This window comes from Gracilinanus agilis, chromosome 2 (genome assembly GCF_016433145.1).
Source record: "Gracilinanus agilis isolate LMUSP501 chromosome 2, AgileGrace, whole genome shotgun sequence".
NCBI classification, from domain to species: Eukaryota; Metazoa; Chordata; class Mammalia; order Didelphimorphia; family Didelphidae; genus Gracilinanus; species Gracilinanus agilis.
This window is the reverse complement of record NC_058131.1, coordinates 312,643,969-312,663,651: the sequence shown is the minus strand read 5'-3', so window position 1 is coordinate 312,663,651 and position 19,683 is coordinate 312,643,969. Positions and strand designations below refer to the sequence as shown.

The window sequence follows — 19,683 nt, the reverse complement described above, 5'->3', positions numbered from 1 at the left end:
CTACCTCCTAGGCTGCCTGATTTGAACAGGAGGTGGAAGTTACCAGAAACCCAGGAAAGGTCATGGGCAAGTAACAACAGCTTTTTATTATTCTGACAGCACACACAGGCATGTCCCAACTACACATGACAAGCATGTCATCTGTCCCAACCACACAACTTTCATCCTAGCCAGACATGCTCTGAACATGCTAGCCACATGCAAACATGCTATACTTCAACAACTACACAAAGCACTCGTTCCAAGAAGACGTGCTGCCCGCCTTCACAAGATACACAAACATGCCACAATCCCCCAAAACTTGGCAGCACTTATGCTTCCTAACCCCATCCAGACACACCGCTCCTGATCCTGCGTACGCCACTCCTCATCCCTATCCTGACTGGTGGGGGGGACAAAGCCAGCAGAGGCCAGGAAGGAGCCTGAAGACAATGCCTCCTGTCTTCCCAGGTGCAGACACGGCACTGCTGCCTTGGACAATGTCCTATAACGTAGGAGGACACAATCCCCAGAAGCACCTAACTCTGGCCTCTGGAGCCTAATCCTATCTGTGCAGGGCCTAGTGCTCTCTGCCCCTGGGGTCATCGGGCTCAGAGACAGCCTATGGGGAGACATGGGGACCATTATAATTTCAACCTGCTTCAGAGTGGAGGAGAAAAGCTCACAGACAATAAGTCTTAGAAGCACAACAGTCTAGAACCACTAATGGATAGCAACCAACATGGCCCACTAGACTTCCTGGAGGAGGTGGTCCCAGGAGAGTAGTGAAAATGTATACTAAGAAAAGGATAAATCCATTTCCCAACCTGCTCCCCTTGAGAATCCAGGCATCTTTTCCACCCATCTGTCTAATTTTCACTATTAATAATCTTCTACCAAACCAGGCTAGGTTCTGGGATCCCTGAGACTAGAATGTTTGTTTAGGAAGTAAGGTGAAGAGAGCACTCAAACTCGAAGGCAAGAGCCAGGCTAACAGCTCAAAACTCCTATAGGCCTATGGAACACATCCTGGATGACAAAAGCTGCCCTGACTTGGGCTCTACAGGACCCAGGTCATTCCCATTTTCAGAACCCCCCAAGTGCTTAGGGCCCAGGATTTGCTGATTCAAGGCACAATGGGGATGAGGCCACAAGGCTGCCATTCCAGAATCAAAAGGAAAAAGTGGCACAAATTAATTCATGGCAAGGGGGTATAAGGGCCCAGCCCAGCCCTAGCATGAAGAAACTTGTAGGAACTGGTTCCATTCCACAGTGATCTCTCAGGATATAAAAGCCCCAAGAGAAGAGGGTTAAATATGTCTGAGGCGACCAGTGAGAAGGTCCAGAAACCCTCCTAGGTGGCAGGTAGGGGAGAGACCTAAAGAAGCACCTGGTTAAGGAATTGAAAAACACCCCTGGGTCTGGGCATGGGCCCCGATCCAAAAGGGACTTCATCAGAGCTCCGTCATGTGCATAGTATAGTTGGGCAAGGCTGGGGAGGGGAGGCGACCCATGTGGCAGCTCCGACACAGCAGGTGACCTTCCAAGGGATAGCAGCGACGGCCTTCTTGATCATTCAGACGGAGCCCACAATCCTGAGGAATGAGACGCATGAGAGCCATGTCAGGACTCGTGACCGATCACCTCCGTGTTAGCCTCTACCCCAGGGCCAGCATTCTAAGGCCCCACAGGCCCATTGACATCTCCATCCCGGGACCACGTCCCACTCTGAGCCCGTTCCCCATCTGGTGCTTGAGCCTCCTCCCTACCATCAGGAGTGGTCAGAAGGGCCTTCCCCAAGCCCCACAGAAATCCCCTGGAAATACCTCACAATGATAACATTCCACGTGATAATCTCTATCCATTGACACCACCCGGATAGTCTCTTCACAGCCCTAATGAAAAAGATATAAGGTAATCAACAGGTGTGCACGCTCACATGCACAAATTCATGCCTGTGCTTCAGAGGCTTTGTACATAATTACAGGGCTAGACTGTGTAAATGTGCTTGAACTATCCAGGACACACTCCTAACCCCAACCTCACTACCCACCTCCAGTCTCTGGCTGGCAGAGACCCTGGCCTAAGTGGACCCCGGTAATGAGGCTGATAGAAGAATCAAGGTACTCAAATCACAAAGCTATAATCATCCCTACCTTTGCAGGAAGGATGGGCCGGGTGCATGAGGCACATTTGGGTGCAAAAACGCTGAAGGGAAAAAAAAAAAAGAGAAAGACAGAAATAGGAGTCAGAAGCTGAGAAACTGTATGCCAGCAACTCAAAGATATCTTCCTGGGTTCTAGTGCCTCAGATGGAGCCACAAGCCAGGCTCCTTCTTTACAGGGCACCCTACATCCATAATATGCACAGGCACAAAGCCACTTCCCTCATTTTCCCCAGAACTTTCTCAGTCTTCCTGCCATGCTTGCTACTGCCACCTCTGTCACCACCACCAGATGCTTGAGCGCTTTCTTCACTATTTGGTTTCTTGGTTCCCTCTTAGTCTCTTTCCAGGTTTTTCATTGCATCCTCTACTTAGACTTGTACAACAATTCCTATTATTTCTGAATCTTGTAACTTACACAGAACCCAAACAGGAATTCCATCTAACAGGTGAACACATACAGAGGATCAGGTAGGCTTGGGGGAGAAGATCCCCATCTTATAAACACATTGTGTAATCAGAATTTTGTACCCCTGGACTTCATCTCCCAGAGTCCCTTTCCTTTCATCCTCTTGTTACATCCTTATGTTTTCTAACTAAAAAAACTCCACCCTCTTCTCTCTCTTCTCCCACGAATACAGTCTGGGTAAACTCCTCTTTACTCAGGCTATCACATTCCTCTACTTCAAGTGATTATTAATAATTCTTATAAATCTTGGAGTACTGGATACAAAAAATTTTTAATCTTATAACATGCACAGAAGCACACAGGAGCTGCCTCTCATACTAATTATGTGACCATAGCAAGGGACTTAGCCTAAGTGTCAGTTTTCTCATCTATAAAATAGGGATAATATCTCTCCTACTCATCTCATGGGTAAAAGGAGGCAACCAATGAGAAAATATACATAAAACCCTTTGTAACCTTAAAGCACTATTTAAATGTCAGCTATCATAGCAGTATAGTACTACTATTGTGATTAAAGATTGGATGAAGTAAAGAGGTTTACCATTAAAAAAAAAAAAAGCACTTAAGGGAGAAAATAATAGCTATCTTCAAAATCCAGAGAACTGTCCTGGGAAAGAAGGAATTGCTCCAAAGAGAAAAACCAAGACCAATGGCTAGAAGTTATAGAGAAGCAGGTTTTAGATCAATTTAAGGAAGAACACTTTCTAATGATCAGGGCTTCCCAACAGTGAATGGAGCTACCTTATGAGACACTGAGCTCCCTGTCAATCAAGGTGTTTAAAGAAAAGTTGCATAGCCATTTGCCAAGGATGTTGCTCAGAGGATTTCTGAATGAGCAGGGAGATTGGGCTGCTATTCTCTAAGTTTGAAGCAAACAGGCCAAGATGAATTACATCCCAAAGTAATGAGAAAACATGTGGGTATGACTGCTGAGACAATGTAGCTTATGTCTGTAAAGTTTGGAGAACAATCTCAGAATGACACAGGAAATAATTAATAAATCCATTAGAGAGGTAAAGTATTCAAGCTGCATATGGTTCTAAAAGACAAGTATTTTGTAATATAATTATTTGCCTATATGCCATATCCTGTCCCTACTGGCCCACATGCCATCATCCACCAGAGTTTATTACTAGAAAGCCAGAGGGACTGGGGAAGAGCTGATCCCTTCCCCCCTCTCCATGCCCCTGAGGACATTCCTCACTGCACCCATCTCTCTGCCTAGCAGCCAATGGGAGTGCTTCCTCCCTCCCTGTCTGGGATGGGGATAGAGAGGTAAGGTGGGGAGAGGAGGAAGGTAGGGGGAGGTCAGAGCACAGTGCTCTGTCTCTAAAAGTTTCGCCATCACTGGACTAGAACAATTGGCCAACTAGAAAGAGAAATTTAATGGTGAAAATTGTAAAGTTCAAAGAATGGAGTTTTTAAAAATCAAATGCATAACTACAGGATAAAGAAACCAAGGCTAGACCACAAGGTCTCAGATGCAGTATCACCCTAGCACACCCATTCTTCCTCATGGCCTTCTTACCTTGGAACATCCTCCTTCCATGCCAGACCCCTTCCTCCATTGGTGAGTCCCTTTCAAGGCTTCATTTTACTGGGGGCCCAGACTAGTCAACCTTCATTCCCCTCCAAATTTCCTGGCCATGCCCCAGTATGAGTACCTCACTCCAACCCCTTCAACTGCCTTCTGGGTACTGTCATCCCCATTCAAATGTAAGCTCCTTGAAAGTAGGGACTGTCTTTCTTTTGCTTGCATTGAATCCTTGGCTCTTAGCACAGTCCCTGTGCAGCAGGTACTTAACAAATGCTTGTTGCCCTGTCCTGCCTCTGACCTGGTCAGACTAAATCAATAATAATCAACTTTGGACATTATATCTCTTAAGTAACACTAATTAATATTTACATAGCATTTTACAGATTTCAAAGCCCTTTACTTAGATTATCTCATTTGAATACAGATGTTACTGTCGCCATAAGATTCAAAGAGGTTAACAACTTGCCTAAAACCACACAGCTGGTTGTTATCAGGGACTGGATGAGCCCAAACTTTCCCTCCTCCAAGTCTAGGAGACTCTCCATACTAAGTCATGAAGGACACTGATATACTCTTGTGCATCCTGAGGAGGGCACCAGGAAAAGAAAAGACTGACAGCTATGCTATAAAAGCATCTGGGAAAGAACCTGGGGAAAATTAGCCTACAGAAGACTAGAAGGGCAGACTTGGGAGGGATACAACAGAAGCCTTCAAGCACCTGAAGGGCCACGCATGAAAGAGGAATAAAATTATTCTGCTAGGCCTCAGGATCCAGAAATAGGGACAATAGATAGACATTAAAGGGAATCAGATTTCTAAAAGTCAAATGAACTCTTCTGAGAGGGTGAGTAGTTTCCTATCACTGGAGATCTTCCAACAGAGAGGTTAAATGACTGCTAGTCTCAAAATATCTTGTATTTACTTTTATATGCTATTTATAGGCCATACTTCCCTGTAGAATGAAAGCTTTCTAAGGACAAAGACTGATTTTTCATTTTGTCTTTGCATCCTCCATGCCTATCACAGTGCCTTGTATACTATAAGTGCTTATTAAATGCTTGTTCACTTGAATAAAATGTTTCACAGGGGCCCCAGCCCAGTTATCAGTTTGACTACAAAACTGTGAGGACTCTTCCAAACTAGAGATTATGATTCCATAACCTGGGATCCCAAGAGGGTTAGGCCTCCACATATGGATATGACATCTGAGAGTGTTCCATGGCCTGAAATAGCCAGATAGGCAATGTTCTACAAAGCCTGGCTCAGCCCTAGGCACAAGAGTCATCCAGGGTTTAATCTCCAAGGAAACAAAACAGAGAAACAAGCTAAGATCCCACAACAGGAAGAAAAGTGGTATCTAAAAGCATCGGTCACACTTAAAGACTCACAGGATCCCTGGGCTGAACAATAACAAACTCAGAACTTAGGGAGGAGTGGCAGGCACTTCATAGCTGTGTGGCCTTGGGCAAGTCACTTAAAATTCCCTGAGTCTCAGTGTCAGCATCAGTAAAATGGGGTGAAAGACAAAAACTATTACAAAGGTTTGTTGCAATGAAAGTGCTTTGTAAACTGTAAAATGCTTTAAGGATGAGTTATTATTATAATTGATAAGGTTATTAGACCCTATCTGCATTGAAAAGAATAAGGGGGGCAAAATCTTTAATGCTTCAATCTAAGAAATAGGTTCACAGAATCAAAGACAGTGACAGGGAAGCCAGTAGTGACAAACAAGCCAGAGAAACATCACAATGAGCAAGGGGTTCGCAATGAGGCAGGACAATGAAACCAATACACAGGTCAGTGCAAGGCCAGGTCATAGTCTTACAATGGGGAAAGGCCTTAGGGCAGTGGTTAGATTACTAGATTTTGAGAGAAAGAATATGGGCACAAACCCCAGCTCAGTCTCTTAGTTCTGGTGTGACCCTAGACAAATCACTTGACCTCTTAGCCTCATTTTCTACATCTGTAAAATGAGGGGGTAAAATGACCTCTAATGTTTTTCCTATGATCCTATAATATACAATAGGGCATCATGCCTTTAGACCAGGGGCTACAAATATATCATACACACATGTGTTGTAGGGTCACACCTGTCACAGTATCACACTAGGCTCTTGGCCCCATAGTCTCTAAATCACTCACGTGTGATAATCTTTGACACAGTAAATATTGTTCTCGACATCCACGGTGAAAGGGACGCCATCCAAGCACTCATTACATACAACACATCGGAAACAGCCGGGGTGGTAGGACTTCCCAAGGGCCTGGAGAATCTGGAGGCAGAAGAGACAGAGAAGAGACAGAAAGAGAAAAAGACAACACAGAGAGAGAAGGAAGGCAAGAAACAGAGACACACATTCAGAAACACAGACATGAAAAATTCCCACAGAAAGACCTGGTTCTCTCAGGAGGCACCCACACCCCTACCCAGGGAACAGGCTTCAGTGGAGCCTCTGGGAGTCATAGAACAAACAAAGGAAACTTCTGAGAGAAGTTCCGGAGGCCCCTGAAGTAGGTGATCCAGGGGCTTGGGCAAGAAGGAGCTGGTTTTCTTACCATCTCCATGATGAGGTGTCCACACACGAAGCACTTGTCGGCTGTCTGCTGAAACCCTGAGTACTGAGAGTGAGGACAGAAAACCTATAACCAGTCATGTTACCAGTCAGTGCTAAAGAACCCCTCCCATCCTCTCAAAACGCCCTGCTCCAAGGAATTGTCCTGCCCCTATCTTCCTGTCCTTAGTCATGACATAGTAGGAGAGGAAGCTGACTATTCCATATGCCCCTTCTTATCTGAAGGGAGATCACCAAAGTGTCTCATCTCGAAAAAGTAGAGGGGAAAAAAAAAGCCATCCCAGCCAGGAGTCATCATCCCCCATTTCCATTTCCATTTCCATAAGCATTCCCACCAACATCAGTCTCACAGAGGCCAGACTACCAAAATCCTGACTCACCAGAAAGTCCTCCTCACAGTAGACTTTCCCAGCTACGTTGTAGAATGCCTTTCCCCGGAGTCTTCTCCCTATGAAAGAAGTAGAGGGAACAAGAAAACAATCATTAAGGTTATGGCAAAAATTGGTACTACTGTAAAATGTAGTACCCCAAAGGTAAGGGACAAGGAGAAAGGAAGAGCTAAACCCCTCCAAAACTGATCTGATCAACGTAACCAACAATCTCTGTACTCCTAAATACAATCTTCCTCAGTCTTCATAATCCTTGACTTCTCTATTCTATTTGACTCTACTGGTCACTCCCCTCCCTAGATATCCCTTACCTTCCAGGGCAAAGCTCCACTCTGATTCTCCTCCTATTCATATGCCCCTTCTTTTTCGGTGCCTTTTGCTATATCATTAAAAAAGGTAAATATGATTTCAAAGATATCAGTGACATTTAAAGGGATAGGACTTAAGATTGAAAGATACTTTTGGAAGACTAGATTAAAATGATAATGGATAAAGAAATCTAAGAACCAAAGGAGAAGATTAATGGATATTGAAGTCCACCCAGACAGAAATAGCAAGTAGATGAAAGGCTCAAGAATCACCACAAATCTGGCATGGAGGCATAATGTAGCAATAATGAGAAACTTCAATTCCCTGGACATCTGCCTAAACTCTGCTTTCACCACAAGCAAAGAAATTAACAGATTTCTGACTTGCTATATAAAAAATTAATCCTTTAACAATGAAAGGAGGGGAACTGATATTCTGTATCTGATTGTAACCAACAGGAAAGAATAGTTGCTGATGTAAAAAGGACGGGAACTTTGAGATATAATGACTTCATCACAGAATTCATCTTATAGAAGAGGAAAGTTGCACATAATTTGAAATTTATCCTAGATTTTGGGAGAGGGAAGAGCAAAGATTTCAGAGAAAAGAGAATCATAGTCCATAAAATTCTAAAGGGGAAGTCACACCAAGAGGGATGAAATGCTTTAATAAAAGAAATTCTGAAGACACAAATCCAAATAATTCTGATGAAAATTTGGTTTTTGTACAAGATGAATTTGAGGTTCTGGAAAGAATAATCAAGTAGAGCTGATGAGAAATGTGAGCTAAATGAGTGAAGTATTAGAAGGATTCACAACTGCATGAATTCACAAAGAATAATCATAAATGGACCAATGTCTACTTGAAAAGACCCAAATTTCTACTGGAACCCAGGCTATTAAGTATCCAGGATTGGTTTGTCTCTTCCCTTTCCCTCACTTCTTACATTTATTTTAGTTCTACCACCACAACATCTCTGACGTCTGTCCCCTCCTCATTGTTATATCTATATCCATCACCTTAGAATAGGCCTTCATTACTATCCACCTGTACAACTGCAATAGCTTCTTTCTACCCCTACATTCTCTACCTCCAATTCAGTCTTCCTATCACTTCCAGAATAATCATCCTACAGAAATATTCATTCCACTCAACTCAAAAACTTTCAGTAGTTACCTACTGCCAACTATATAAAGTTCTAATTCCCTTTGCCTAGCATCTAAGGACCTTCCCAATCTAGTACTGCACTGCCTTCCAGTCTTATCTCATATTATTAGCCTATATAAACTCCATGTTCTAGGTAAATAGTTTGCTCTTTCTCCCAAAAACCCATAGTATTCTCCGTCTTTCATGCATTTGTTCAGTGTTCCCTAAGCCTAGAATGTCTTCTCTCTCTCTGTTCACTTATTGAATTTCTACGCATCTTTTAAAGCTCAACTTAAATGCCACATCTTCTATGAGGTCGTCCCTGATCCTCAGACAATAACAATCTTCCCCCTTAAATTTTAAGAAACATTCTGCTTTAAATTGGGACATTAATGCATTGCTGGTGGAGTTGTGAATTGATCCAACCATTCTGGATGGCAATTTGGAACTATGCTCAAAGAGCGCTAAAAGACTGCCTGCCCTTTGATCCAATCAAACCACTGCTGGGTTTATATACCCCAAAGAGATAATAAGGAAAAAGACTTGTACAAAAATATTTATGGCCACACTCTTTGTGGTGGCAAAAAACCCGGAAAAGGAGAGTATGCCCTTCAATTGGGGAATGGCTGAACAAATTGTGGTATCTGGTAGTGATGGAATACTATTGTTCTCAAAGAAATAATAAACTGGAGTAATTCCATGTGAACTGGAATGACCTCCAGGAATTGATGCAGAGTGAAAGGAGCAAAACAAGGAGAACCTTATATACAGAGATGGATACAGTGTGGTAAAATAGAATGTAATAGACTTCTCTACTAGCAACAATGCAATGATCCAGGACAACTATGAGGGACCTATGAGAAAGAACGCTATCCACATTCAGAGGAAGAACTGTGGGAGTAGAAACACAGAAGAAAAACAACTGCCTGATCACATGGGTGGATGGGGATATGATTGGGGATATAGACACTAAACAATCGCCCTAGCGCAAATATCAATAATATAGAAATAGGTCTTGATCAATGACACATGTAAAACCCAGTGGAATTGTGTGTGGGCTATGGGGGGTGGGTGGGAGGAGGGGAGGGATAGAACATGAATCCTATAACCATGGGAAAATGCTCTAAATTAATTAATTAATTAGAAGTTTTTTAATTAAAAAAAAGAATCATTCTGCTTTGCAAGTCCCTAGTGCAATTATAATATACAACACTACATTGCGTGAATCTTGTCCTCCTATTAGAAGGATCATCAGAAGAAGGACTATCTTAACTTAATGTTGTGTGTCTCCCAACACCTTACACAATGTGCTGTACCCAGCAGGGGCTTTAAAAAATATTTATTTGAAAATAGTGGTTTATGACTGCAATGGAATGTTACTGTGACATAAGTAATGATATGAGAAATTCTGAGAAAAAGACATTTGTATGAATGGATGCAGAATGAAATAAAGAACCAAGACATCAATCTATACAATAACTAGATTTTAAAATGTAAAGAAAACACTGAAAGAACATCAGAATTCTAATCGATGCAGTGACTAAGCATGACTTCAAAGGGCTGTCAGTGAAGCATTCCTAGCTCCTCTCAGCAAAGAGATTATGATCAATAGATATAGAATAAGTCATATATAATCGAACAAGACCAATGAGTTGATGTTTTGCTTAACTATGTACCTTTGTTAGAAAGGAGTTTTCCATTGTGGAAAAAGGGGTTATTGGGATGTGATAATGGTGGTCAGGGTTTAAATTACAAATAAAGTATTTATTTGGAGAGAAAAAAAGAATTAATAGATGAATGAGTAAATGAACTCTCACCACTGCCATAGTAAAGAAGAAGCAGGGCAGCAGTATTTATCTCCATTTTACAGATGATGAGATTGTACACATCTATTCAACCAACAGAAGTAATTAGCACTCACTCTTAGTTATCCTCACAGTGGAGGTCCCAGTGACCAAGACATCAATCTTTGATTTTTCTTCACTTATTGTTAATGACACCTATAAGCCCCTGGCTAGGTTCTAACTCTAAAAAAGGAAAGGAAGATGATTTACCTAGCATAGGTTAAGCCCACCTACACTTCCTACATGGGTACCAGCCCCCCTAGGCTTAGTTTGCTAATATGGACAGTATCCCCAGGGCTGTAATAGGTCATAGACCAATAAATCCCGAGGGCAGTGACAGAATTCAGAGTGACAGAGTGGACAGCCTTCATTCTGTCTGGGCACTGGACCTGCCTGAAGTAAGACATACCCTTAAGGACAACATCCCTAAACCAACAAAATTGAAAAAAACATAGGACTGGCTTTTCTCCTACTATTTTATCCCATCAAAATAATTCTTTTTTTTTTTTTAATCCTTACCTTCTGTCTTAGAATCAATACTACGTATTGGTTCCAAGGCAGAAGAATGGTAAGGGCTAGGCAATGGGGGTTAAGTGGCTTGCCCAGGGTCACACAGCTAGGAAGTGTCTGAGGCCAGATTTGAACCTAGGATCTCCCATTTCTAGGCCTGGCTCTCAATCCATTGAGCCACCCAGCTGCCCCCTTCCCTCTCCTTCTCCCCCACCCCACCCCAACCAATATCAAATAGAATGTAACGGACTTCTGTACTAGCAGCAATGCAATGACCCACGACAATTCTGAGGGATTTATGGAAAAGAACACTGCTCACATTCAGAGGAAGAACTATAGGAATGGAAACAGAAGAAAAACAACTGCTTGAACACATGGATTGAGGCGGACATGATTGGGGATGTAGACTCGAAACTACCACACCAATGCAACTATCAACAATTTGGAAATAGGTCTTGATCAATGACACATGTTAAAACCAGTGGAAATGTGCATCAGCCATGGGGAGGGGGGGATGAAAGGTGGGGTGAAGGGGAAAGTAAGAGCATGAATTATGTAACCATGTTAACTTTTCTAAAAAATAAATATTAATAAATGTTTTTTAAAAATAAGCAAATGACTTGTGGATTGGAGAAATGACAAAAAATAGTTGAGGTGCATGAATATACTGAAATATTAATGTGTTGTAAGAAAGAATGTGAATATAGAAAAACATGGAAAGACACAAGAACTGATATAATGAGGTCAGAACCAGGAAAATAATATAAGAGCAACTACAACAATATTAATGGAAAGAACAACTAAACAACTAAAAACTGTGAAATATAATGACCAGTTTAGACCCAAAGAGAAATATGAGAAGGGACCTCCTTTACTTTCTTTTGAGGGGAGAGGGGCAGATAATGGAATATTGCTGAGAACCTCAGCCTCCTTCAACTTGGGAGTTAGTTTGACTTACTTTTTTACTCTTTGTTAAGGATGGTTCTTCTCAGGAGTAGCAGTATATAAAGGATATGTAGGCAATATAAAGGAAATGTAGGCGATATAAAATTAAAAGATATCATTACAATTCTTTTTAAGCAAATAATCTAACAACTGATCCTCACATTTGGCCTCAGGCCCCTTGGCTTCCCAGAAAAATCCCAACACTGACATGATTCTAAGAAGGGACATGGACAGCAAAGCCCACTCCTCTAGCCAATCACTGCATTCCTATATCTCCACTTCCATCATACTCATTGTCTTAGTGTAAATATTGACTCTTGTTGGTCCCCATGTGTAGGAGGGGTAACCAGGAGATCCTTGCTTCAAAAATAACTGGTCACTGCACATCAGGGAAGATGGACTCTTGTAAAGGACACATTCTTCCTCATCAGCCTTTCCATGTTTCACAGGAACTATAGGAATGACCCTATCCATCTTTTTTGGACTCCTCTTTCACTCTCTTGGACTTCCAAAAAGTCATCACTGCCTAAAGAGTAGGAACAAGACAGATAGCAGAAACTCCCCTTTCCTCCTTTCTAAATTGCTGGAAGTCCAAGAGAAGGAAAGCAAATGCAAAGAAGAAGGAGTCCAAAAGATATGAGTGGAGTCATTTCCACAGCTCTTGTATACCACAAGGAGAGAAGTCCCTCCACTAGAGTCCATCCCAGCAGATGCTGTCACTAATCATCTCTGATGGAACTCCAGTCACTAGAGACCAATCCAGAGTTCCCTGTGTCACTCCAACAAGGATCTCCGGATCACTCCTGCTTCAATCTTCTTCATGTATGTCCTCCTATCTGCCACTAATAAGTAAATACACATTTTTACATATGTGCCCCTATGTTTCCTGATTGTATGTCCACGTGTCCTTTACCTGGTACCTCCTATTTCAAGGAGCGAAACGTGTGCCCCTTTACAGGTGCCTATCTGCCCAGTCTGGTGCACCTACCGCAGGAGTAGCAGGTGAAGCAGTTGGTATGGTAAAGGCTCCCCATAGCTTGGCAGGCCTGACTTGCACCATAGATGCCCGTCCTGCACTTTATACAAATTCCTAAAGGAGGGAAAGAAAAAGAATATTTAGCAGATCACGGCAGAATACTTAACCTCCCAATCTGATGGATCTGCTGCTTGGCCTCCCCTCCGTGCATACGTTTCCTCCTTCCCAAGGTGTAGCAGATTCAGTGACATATCTGACCATCACCACATAAAGACCCCACTCAGAGCTCTCAGCCCTAAGCCTCAAGGCAGAGTCAACTCCTCCCTCACAAATTCTATATACCTCACTACCAGAGAAAACCAACCCTATATGAGAATTTCTTCCTTTGAACCAAGAAATTCTATCATCCCTACTCCTAGCCCAGGACAAGGTCATTCTTTGGTGAGACAGTGTAAGTGAAGAGAAGAAGCATTCAACTCATAGTTAGAAGACCTGAGTTTGAATCTTGGTTTGATATTGGCTAGGAGCTTGACCACTTCAATTGTGCTCTATGGCCCTCAATTTCCTTGTCTGTAAAATGAGGCTCAGAATACTTACACTATGCACCTTATAAGATTGCTATGATAAAATCACTTTGTAAACTATAGAGTACTATATAAACATATTATTATTTATCCATCTACCTCCAGTAACATTGGTTGAAGGATAAAAGAAAAGAGTGTGTTTCCAATTACAACAGGTAATATTTGGGCTAGAACTAAGACACCTGTGTTCTAGTCCTCACTCTTCCACTGGAGTTCTATAATGTTAATTTCCCTCCCTGGGCCTCTGCTTAAAATAAGAAAATTAAGGGAATCTAGGTGGCTCAGCAGACAGTGTCAGATCTGAAGTCAAGAGGACCTGGGTTCAAATCTGACCCCAGACACTTTCTATCAATGTGACCCTGGGAAAACCTAACTTTGATTGCCCAGCTCTCACTGCTTTTCTGTCTTAGAATGATACTAAAACAGAAGATAAGGGTTTTTTTTAATTAAAAAATAAAATAAAATGAGAGCATTGGCCTACTGATACTTAAGGTCCCATGCCATTCCTCTAAGAAGCTTTCCCTGGTCTCTCCCTCCCTCAGCCAGAAGTGCTTCCTTCCCCTTTTAGAGCTCAAACAGTACCTCCAATATACATACTTCTTTCACACACCACTTACACAATCTACCCCATACTACAGTTCCACATTTGTATCTCTTCCTCCTCTCTCCCCCAAAACTGACTAAGAACCCCATGAGGTCAACCAGCCTGTCTTTCTCTCATAGAATCAAAACATTTAAGAGCAGAGGTTTTTGGTCAGAGATCAGTGAACTTTTAAAAAATATATATTGATAACTATATTTTAACATAATTGGTTTTCTTTGTAATCCTATATATTTTATGCACTTAAAAACATAATTCTGAAAAGGGATCCATAGGCTTCATTAGCCTGCCAAAGGAAGGCATGACACACACAAAAAGACAAAGAACCCCTGATTTGTAACTAGAAGAGATCTTTTAAAAAACATCTAATCCAACAGGCTAATGGCAAACCTTGGAGTCAGAAAGACCTGAATTCAAGACCTACCTGTCATATACCAATTGTGTGATCATGTCCCAGAAAATTCCCTAAGATTAATGCTAAGGAGCTGTATCATGGGATCATAAAGTCATAGTTGAGAGCTGGAAGGACCTCATAGACCACTTGGTCCAACCCTCTAACTTTACAAATGAGGAGGACACCAAGGCTCACAGGGATTAAGGGCCAAGCCAGAAGTCACAAAGACAGTAAGCACCAGGGATGAATTTGAACTGAGGTCTTCTGACTCTAAAGCCAATCCTCTTTCCTCTGTAACACACTGACTTCATTAGTGGAGTGAGTTTCCACACTGGAAATTCCCTACACCACAGGTCCCTAGGGGGGGAAAAAAGAACAATGGCTTTAGGGTCAAGAGCCCAAGTTCAAATCCTGACTCCAAAGACTTCTTAACTATAATATCATGAACAAATCCTTTAACTTCTTAGACTCTTAGTTTCTTCATCTGCAAAACAGGGATAATAACAGTTGCATTTCACAGAGCTGTTAGGAAGAAAGCACTTTGCAAACCTTAAAGCACTATGAAAAATGTGAGTCTTTACTATTATTGTTTCTTAGATGCAGAAGAATATGAATCCCAGGGAAGTCAGATGAATTATTTAAGGTCTCCCAAGCAGCATCTTTTCATCTCTCAAGCTTTCACATAGAATAGGTGTTCAATCAACAGTTATTTAACTGAATTGTGATTCTATGATTCTAGGAGCCATATGGTAGTGCTTCATGTGGAGAAATAGAAACTGGAGGATGAACAGAACTCAATCCCTGCACTCCCAGGGTTCAGACTGGCAACATTACTGACAGTCCCTATGCTTAACCTTCTGTCTGTTGAGCTTCCTTTTTTCCATCCTCCCTCCAGCCCAGCCTCAATGACAGACATCAATAGGAGGTCATTATGGTACCATCCCAAATCCAAATTCTGTGTGGGACAGCAGGCAGCAAAAAAACACCAAGGGTCGACAGATTTATACCCATCTGGCCTCCAAGAACAAAGAACTCCCTTCCTTCCTGGGGTAAGGAATAACTCTATCAAGGAGGTATCACAGAGGACAGGAAAACACGAATACCATTAAGTCCCAGAAGCTCATTTCCCAGGACACCCCTCCTTTCAGCCCTGTACTGGCCCATAATCACAAGGAAACATTCCTTGAATTCTACCCACCTGGGAGACCCCATGACTACATTAATTGACTATCCCTCCAAAATGTCTCTTTCTCTTATACTAACAAAACCCAAGACTGACTGGCTCCCCCCCACCTCAACAGGTTTTTTACTACCACCAACCTAACTTGACCAGAGCTCCTTGTCCATAACATAAACAATACACCCTCACCCACAATGTCCACCAGTCTCTGTCTCAGACCATTAGAACAGATAAGAGCATCCAGACCACTAAAGGACCCAGAGTACTTCCAATTTGCCAGGACAGCCAGTCTCAGGAAAAATTCTGACCTCAGCCTTGCTCTGCCTCCATAAAATAGTTCCCAAATCAAACAGGTCAACCAATCAACAATTTATTTATTAAGTGACTCCTAAATGCCAGACCAGTACTAGGCACTGGAGATATTAAGACAAAAGCAAAACAAGTAGTTTACAGGTCCAGAACAATCAAAATAATAATCCAATAATCATAAAACCTGGGTTCAAATCCTGCTCCAGACACTTACTAGCTATGTCATCATGAACAAACTCTTAAGAATCTTAACCTCTTAAAAGTCTTTTCTTCATCTGTAAAATAGGGATAATCATTGCACTATCTACCTCAAAAGGAAGACAACACACACACATAGATGATATGTGAGTCACATCAAAAGCACATCTAGGAATGACCTATAACATGAGCTATACACACACACACACACACACACACACACACACACACACACACACACACACACCCATCTACTATATTAGACTGCAGGTTCTCTCGGGTCTGAGATTGCTGTTTATCGTTGCATCCTTGGACCAAACAAGAGCCCAGCTATGACAGACACTTGTATAAATGTTTGCAGAACTGAACTGAATCTTCAACTCCAAGAGCTAGAACTCTCCACTGGGTACCACCTGAGAAGAGTGTATGAGGGATAGAACAGTTGAATGTTTGGGGCAGAGACCAATTTAATGGGAAAAGACCCAGGAACTTATATAATATATAATATATAGTATCCCAAAAGTCTTAGTTCAATTTTGAGCTTTAGAAAATTGCACTAAGACTTTTTGGCCACTACATATAGAGTTATATTCTCTTCAAATAAACCCAAAATATGAAAATCCGAATTTGCTGACAACCTGGAAGCTGATTCTACAGGGGCCCCCTAAATCAAACTGCAACTAAAACGTTTGACAATTCTAGAAGCATTACTTGTCCAATGTCCTAATTAGTTGTTTGTATGTGGTTTAGGAAAGGAAAAAGGTCATAAAACTGAGTACAGCAGAAAGTCCCTGGGCAGGTACACCAGGTTCAAGTTCTCAGTGGTGTCTGACTCTGTTCTCTTCTTGGTCACACATCCAACTAACTGGTCAATTCTCCTACACATCTCTTTCATCTATGTTCTTTCTACTCACAGGGCCAATTACCCTATTTTGGCCAACTATCTCTTAAGAATCTGTTCTGAGAGTCCTTCCTGACTCCAGTCTCCTCGATCTTCAATTCATCCTCCACACGTGTGCTAAAATAATCTTCCTAAAGCCTAATCCTAATATGGCCAAGTCATTTCCCTGTTCAAAAGGTTCCAATGATCCTCTATTGCCTATAAGAAAAAATATATAAGTTCCTTAGCCTAGCACTTAAAATCTTCAACCTGTCCCTCTTTCACTCATAAGAAGTAGGGGCTGGGAGAAACGATTGCAAGAAGGAATGCTTTTAATGTGACTTGTTACAAACTTTATACTAAAGCATACTTTTAATATCAGAAAATCCTATTTTCCAGGTTACTCAGAAATTGTTTTTGTGGGGTCTTATGTGCTAAAGGCTGGAGGAGGGGTCAGAAACAGATGAGACACAATTTTCAAACTCTGACTAGTAAATGGCCAATAAACGCCTTTGCAAATAAATCTCTGCTCTGAACCTCCTTTCATCCATCATGAGGTCCAGCAGGATTAATCTCTTCCTTCATTGCCCCCAAAAACTTTCCTGCTAGAGCCTCCAGACCTTTGCCTAGGCAATTTCTCATCCCCAAAATCTTCCTCTTCCCCTTTATCTAACCAAATCCTACACACCCTTCAAGGTCCATCTCAGGCAGCAGGCACCTCGAAGAAGCCCTCCCTGGATCCCCCAACACTGATTTTCTCCTCTTCGGGACTCCTACATCACTTAAGGAACAGGTAGGGACCAACAGGGGAACTACGAGAGAAAAGCAGTCTTGTATTTCTAGACAGACCTTGTTCCGTGGACCAGTACTGTCTACGCCCCCTGCCCGGCCCCCAGACATAGATTCAGCAAACACTTCCAGCAAAAAACGATTCGGGTCAAAGGTCACTCACCAAAATATTCCTTCTTCGTTCTCAGATCCAGCTCTCTTTCCAACTCCTGGGTCAGTGCCTCGAGCCTCCGCTCCGCGGGGCTGGGACCTCCTTCCCGGCCCACGGTCACCTGGAAGGGCAGCTGAAGCCGGGCTCCTGCCGCGGGCTGGGCATGGCCCGCCAAGCCCGAGGGCGGAGGCGCGGGTGGGAGCAGTAGCAGGTCAGCGTGGGCACCCGAGCCCCGGGAGCTCAGGCTAGAGACGCTGGAGCGGGCGCTGCCGCCAGCCCCAGGGCCTCCGCACCAGGCGGGGCGAGTGGGGGCGGCGCCAAGCCGGGCCAGCCCAGAGTTCGCGGAGTCTGGGGGCGGCTCGGGAGGCCCCGGGCCCCGGGGGTCGGAGCAGCTGGAGCGCGGGCTGTCGTGTCGCTGATCATAGCCCAGGCTGATGCCGCTGGTGCGGGCGCTGCAGGGCCGGCTCCCGCAGCCCTCTGGATCCGCTAGGCTGGCCCCGCGGGAGCCGCCCGCGGCCTTGGTGAAGGGCTCCGGAGAGGGAGCCGCCAGGCGAGAGCTGGGGCCCTCGAAAGCGGTCCGCCGCTGGCTGCGCTCTACGAAGCCGCCGGGCTCCGGACAGCCGCCGCCGTCCAGCCTCCAGACGCGGGTCGGGGCCGCCTCTTCAGGGGGCGCGGGCCTCTGCCCTGACCGCCCCCGGCACCAGCTGTCTGCGCCCGGGTCGTCCAGAGACAGATCAGCCAGCAGCCTGCTGGTACGGAGCAGAGCGGCAGCGTCCACCGAAGAGCGCTGCATGACCCAGCTCCGGCCCGGTCCCCAGAGCCACCCCACTCCGGGCAAAGCAGGCGCGCGGGTCGCGCGGAGCTCCGGCTCCAGCTCCTCCCAGGCGGAGGCCCCGGCCGGACCGCGGCACCGAGTCGTCACCTCCGCAGCCTCCTCCTCCCGCTAAGGCTGAGACTAAGGCTGACGTTGAGGCCAGGCGGCGGAGGTGGCTGCATCGTCCAGGCCTCGGAGCCCATCCGGCTCGGCCCCCCTAGAAGCCGGACCGGGGTCACCGAGCGCCGGGGGTCCCCGGAGCCAGGCCCCTGCAGACGAGGCGCGGAATGCGCACAGGAACCAGCGCGCGACGCGGAGGAATTTGGACTCCCGGGTTTGGTCCTGGAAGTCTCCCCCCGCCCCTTCCTCCCCCGCCTCTCTCCTTCCGCGGGGTCTCTGGGCTCTGCCGCGTCCGGGAAAAAGGAGGGACTCCTTTGCGAGGGGCAGGAATGCGTGGAAGGAGAAGGAGCGCTGCGGCAGGGAATGTGATGAAAACTGCAGTAAGGGGGTGACCCTCCCCGAGTCCGGCGACGAAGCGAGTGCAGGATGGAAGGTGGCGCACTGGCATTTCTCGACTTTTCTCGTGGATAGTCCACGCCAGCAACTTTGGTTTCTCAAAGTGAACTTATGCTGGTGGACCCACTAGAAAAGGAAGAGAAGGCGGCAGGCGGCAGTCCGCCTGCCACAGATCCTTGGGTGCAGGAAGGCAAGCTACGGTTGGAATTGAACAGCAAGCTTGCATCTAAGTCGATCTGCCCAAGCTGGAAACCGACGCCTTCTCCAGCTGCCTGCCTGCATCTTAACTCCCAGGAACTCGGGTGCCCCAAGTCCCGCCAGACGTGGTCCAAGTCTCCCTCCAGCTATTTCGTAAAAGAAAACAACTGACCCACATTTAGATTCAACTTTAGCCAAAGAATGAGGAAAACTCTAGACTCGTACTTG

At 44.3% G+C, this 19,683-nt stretch overlaps 1 protein-coding gene across 1 annotated transcript; it reads right to left on the bottom strand.

Moving 5' to 3' along the window:
• Positions 1-1,344: 1,344 nt before the first annotated feature.
• Positions 1,345-18,720, bottom strand: LOC123235346 (WT1 interacting protein). The gene is made up of 8 exons (XM_044661460.1): positions 17,940-18,720; positions 12,854-12,955; positions 7,103-7,170; positions 6,706-6,768; positions 6,292-6,422; positions 2,136-2,187; positions 1,806-1,874; positions 1,345-1,574 (listed from the first exon to the last, which is right to left on the bottom strand). Exons 1-8 carry the CDS (start codon positions 18,718-18,720, stop codon positions 1,434-1,436), a joined length of 1,407 nt encoding a protein of 468 aa, XP_044517395.1. The 3' UTR covers positions 1,345-1,433.
• Positions 18,721-19,683: the final 963 nt, after the last annotated feature.

What these genes read in the sequence shown, in the direction of transcription:
- LOC123235346 (XM_044661460.1), bottom strand. Translation starts at nt 18,720, where the DNA reads ATGCAGCGCTCTTCGGTGGACGCTGCCGCTCTGCTCCGTACCAGCAGG. An exon ending in CTTCACCTGCTACTCCTGCG is followed by an intron (nt 7,171 to 12,853) that starts GTAGGTGCACCA and finishes CTTCTTTCATAG; the next exon opens with GGAGAAGACTCCGGGGAAAG. An exon ending in GGCCCATCCTTCCTGCAAAG is followed by an intron (nt 1,875 to 2,135) that starts GTAGGGATGATT and finishes CTTTTTCATTAG; the next exon opens with GGCTGTGAAGAGACTATCCG.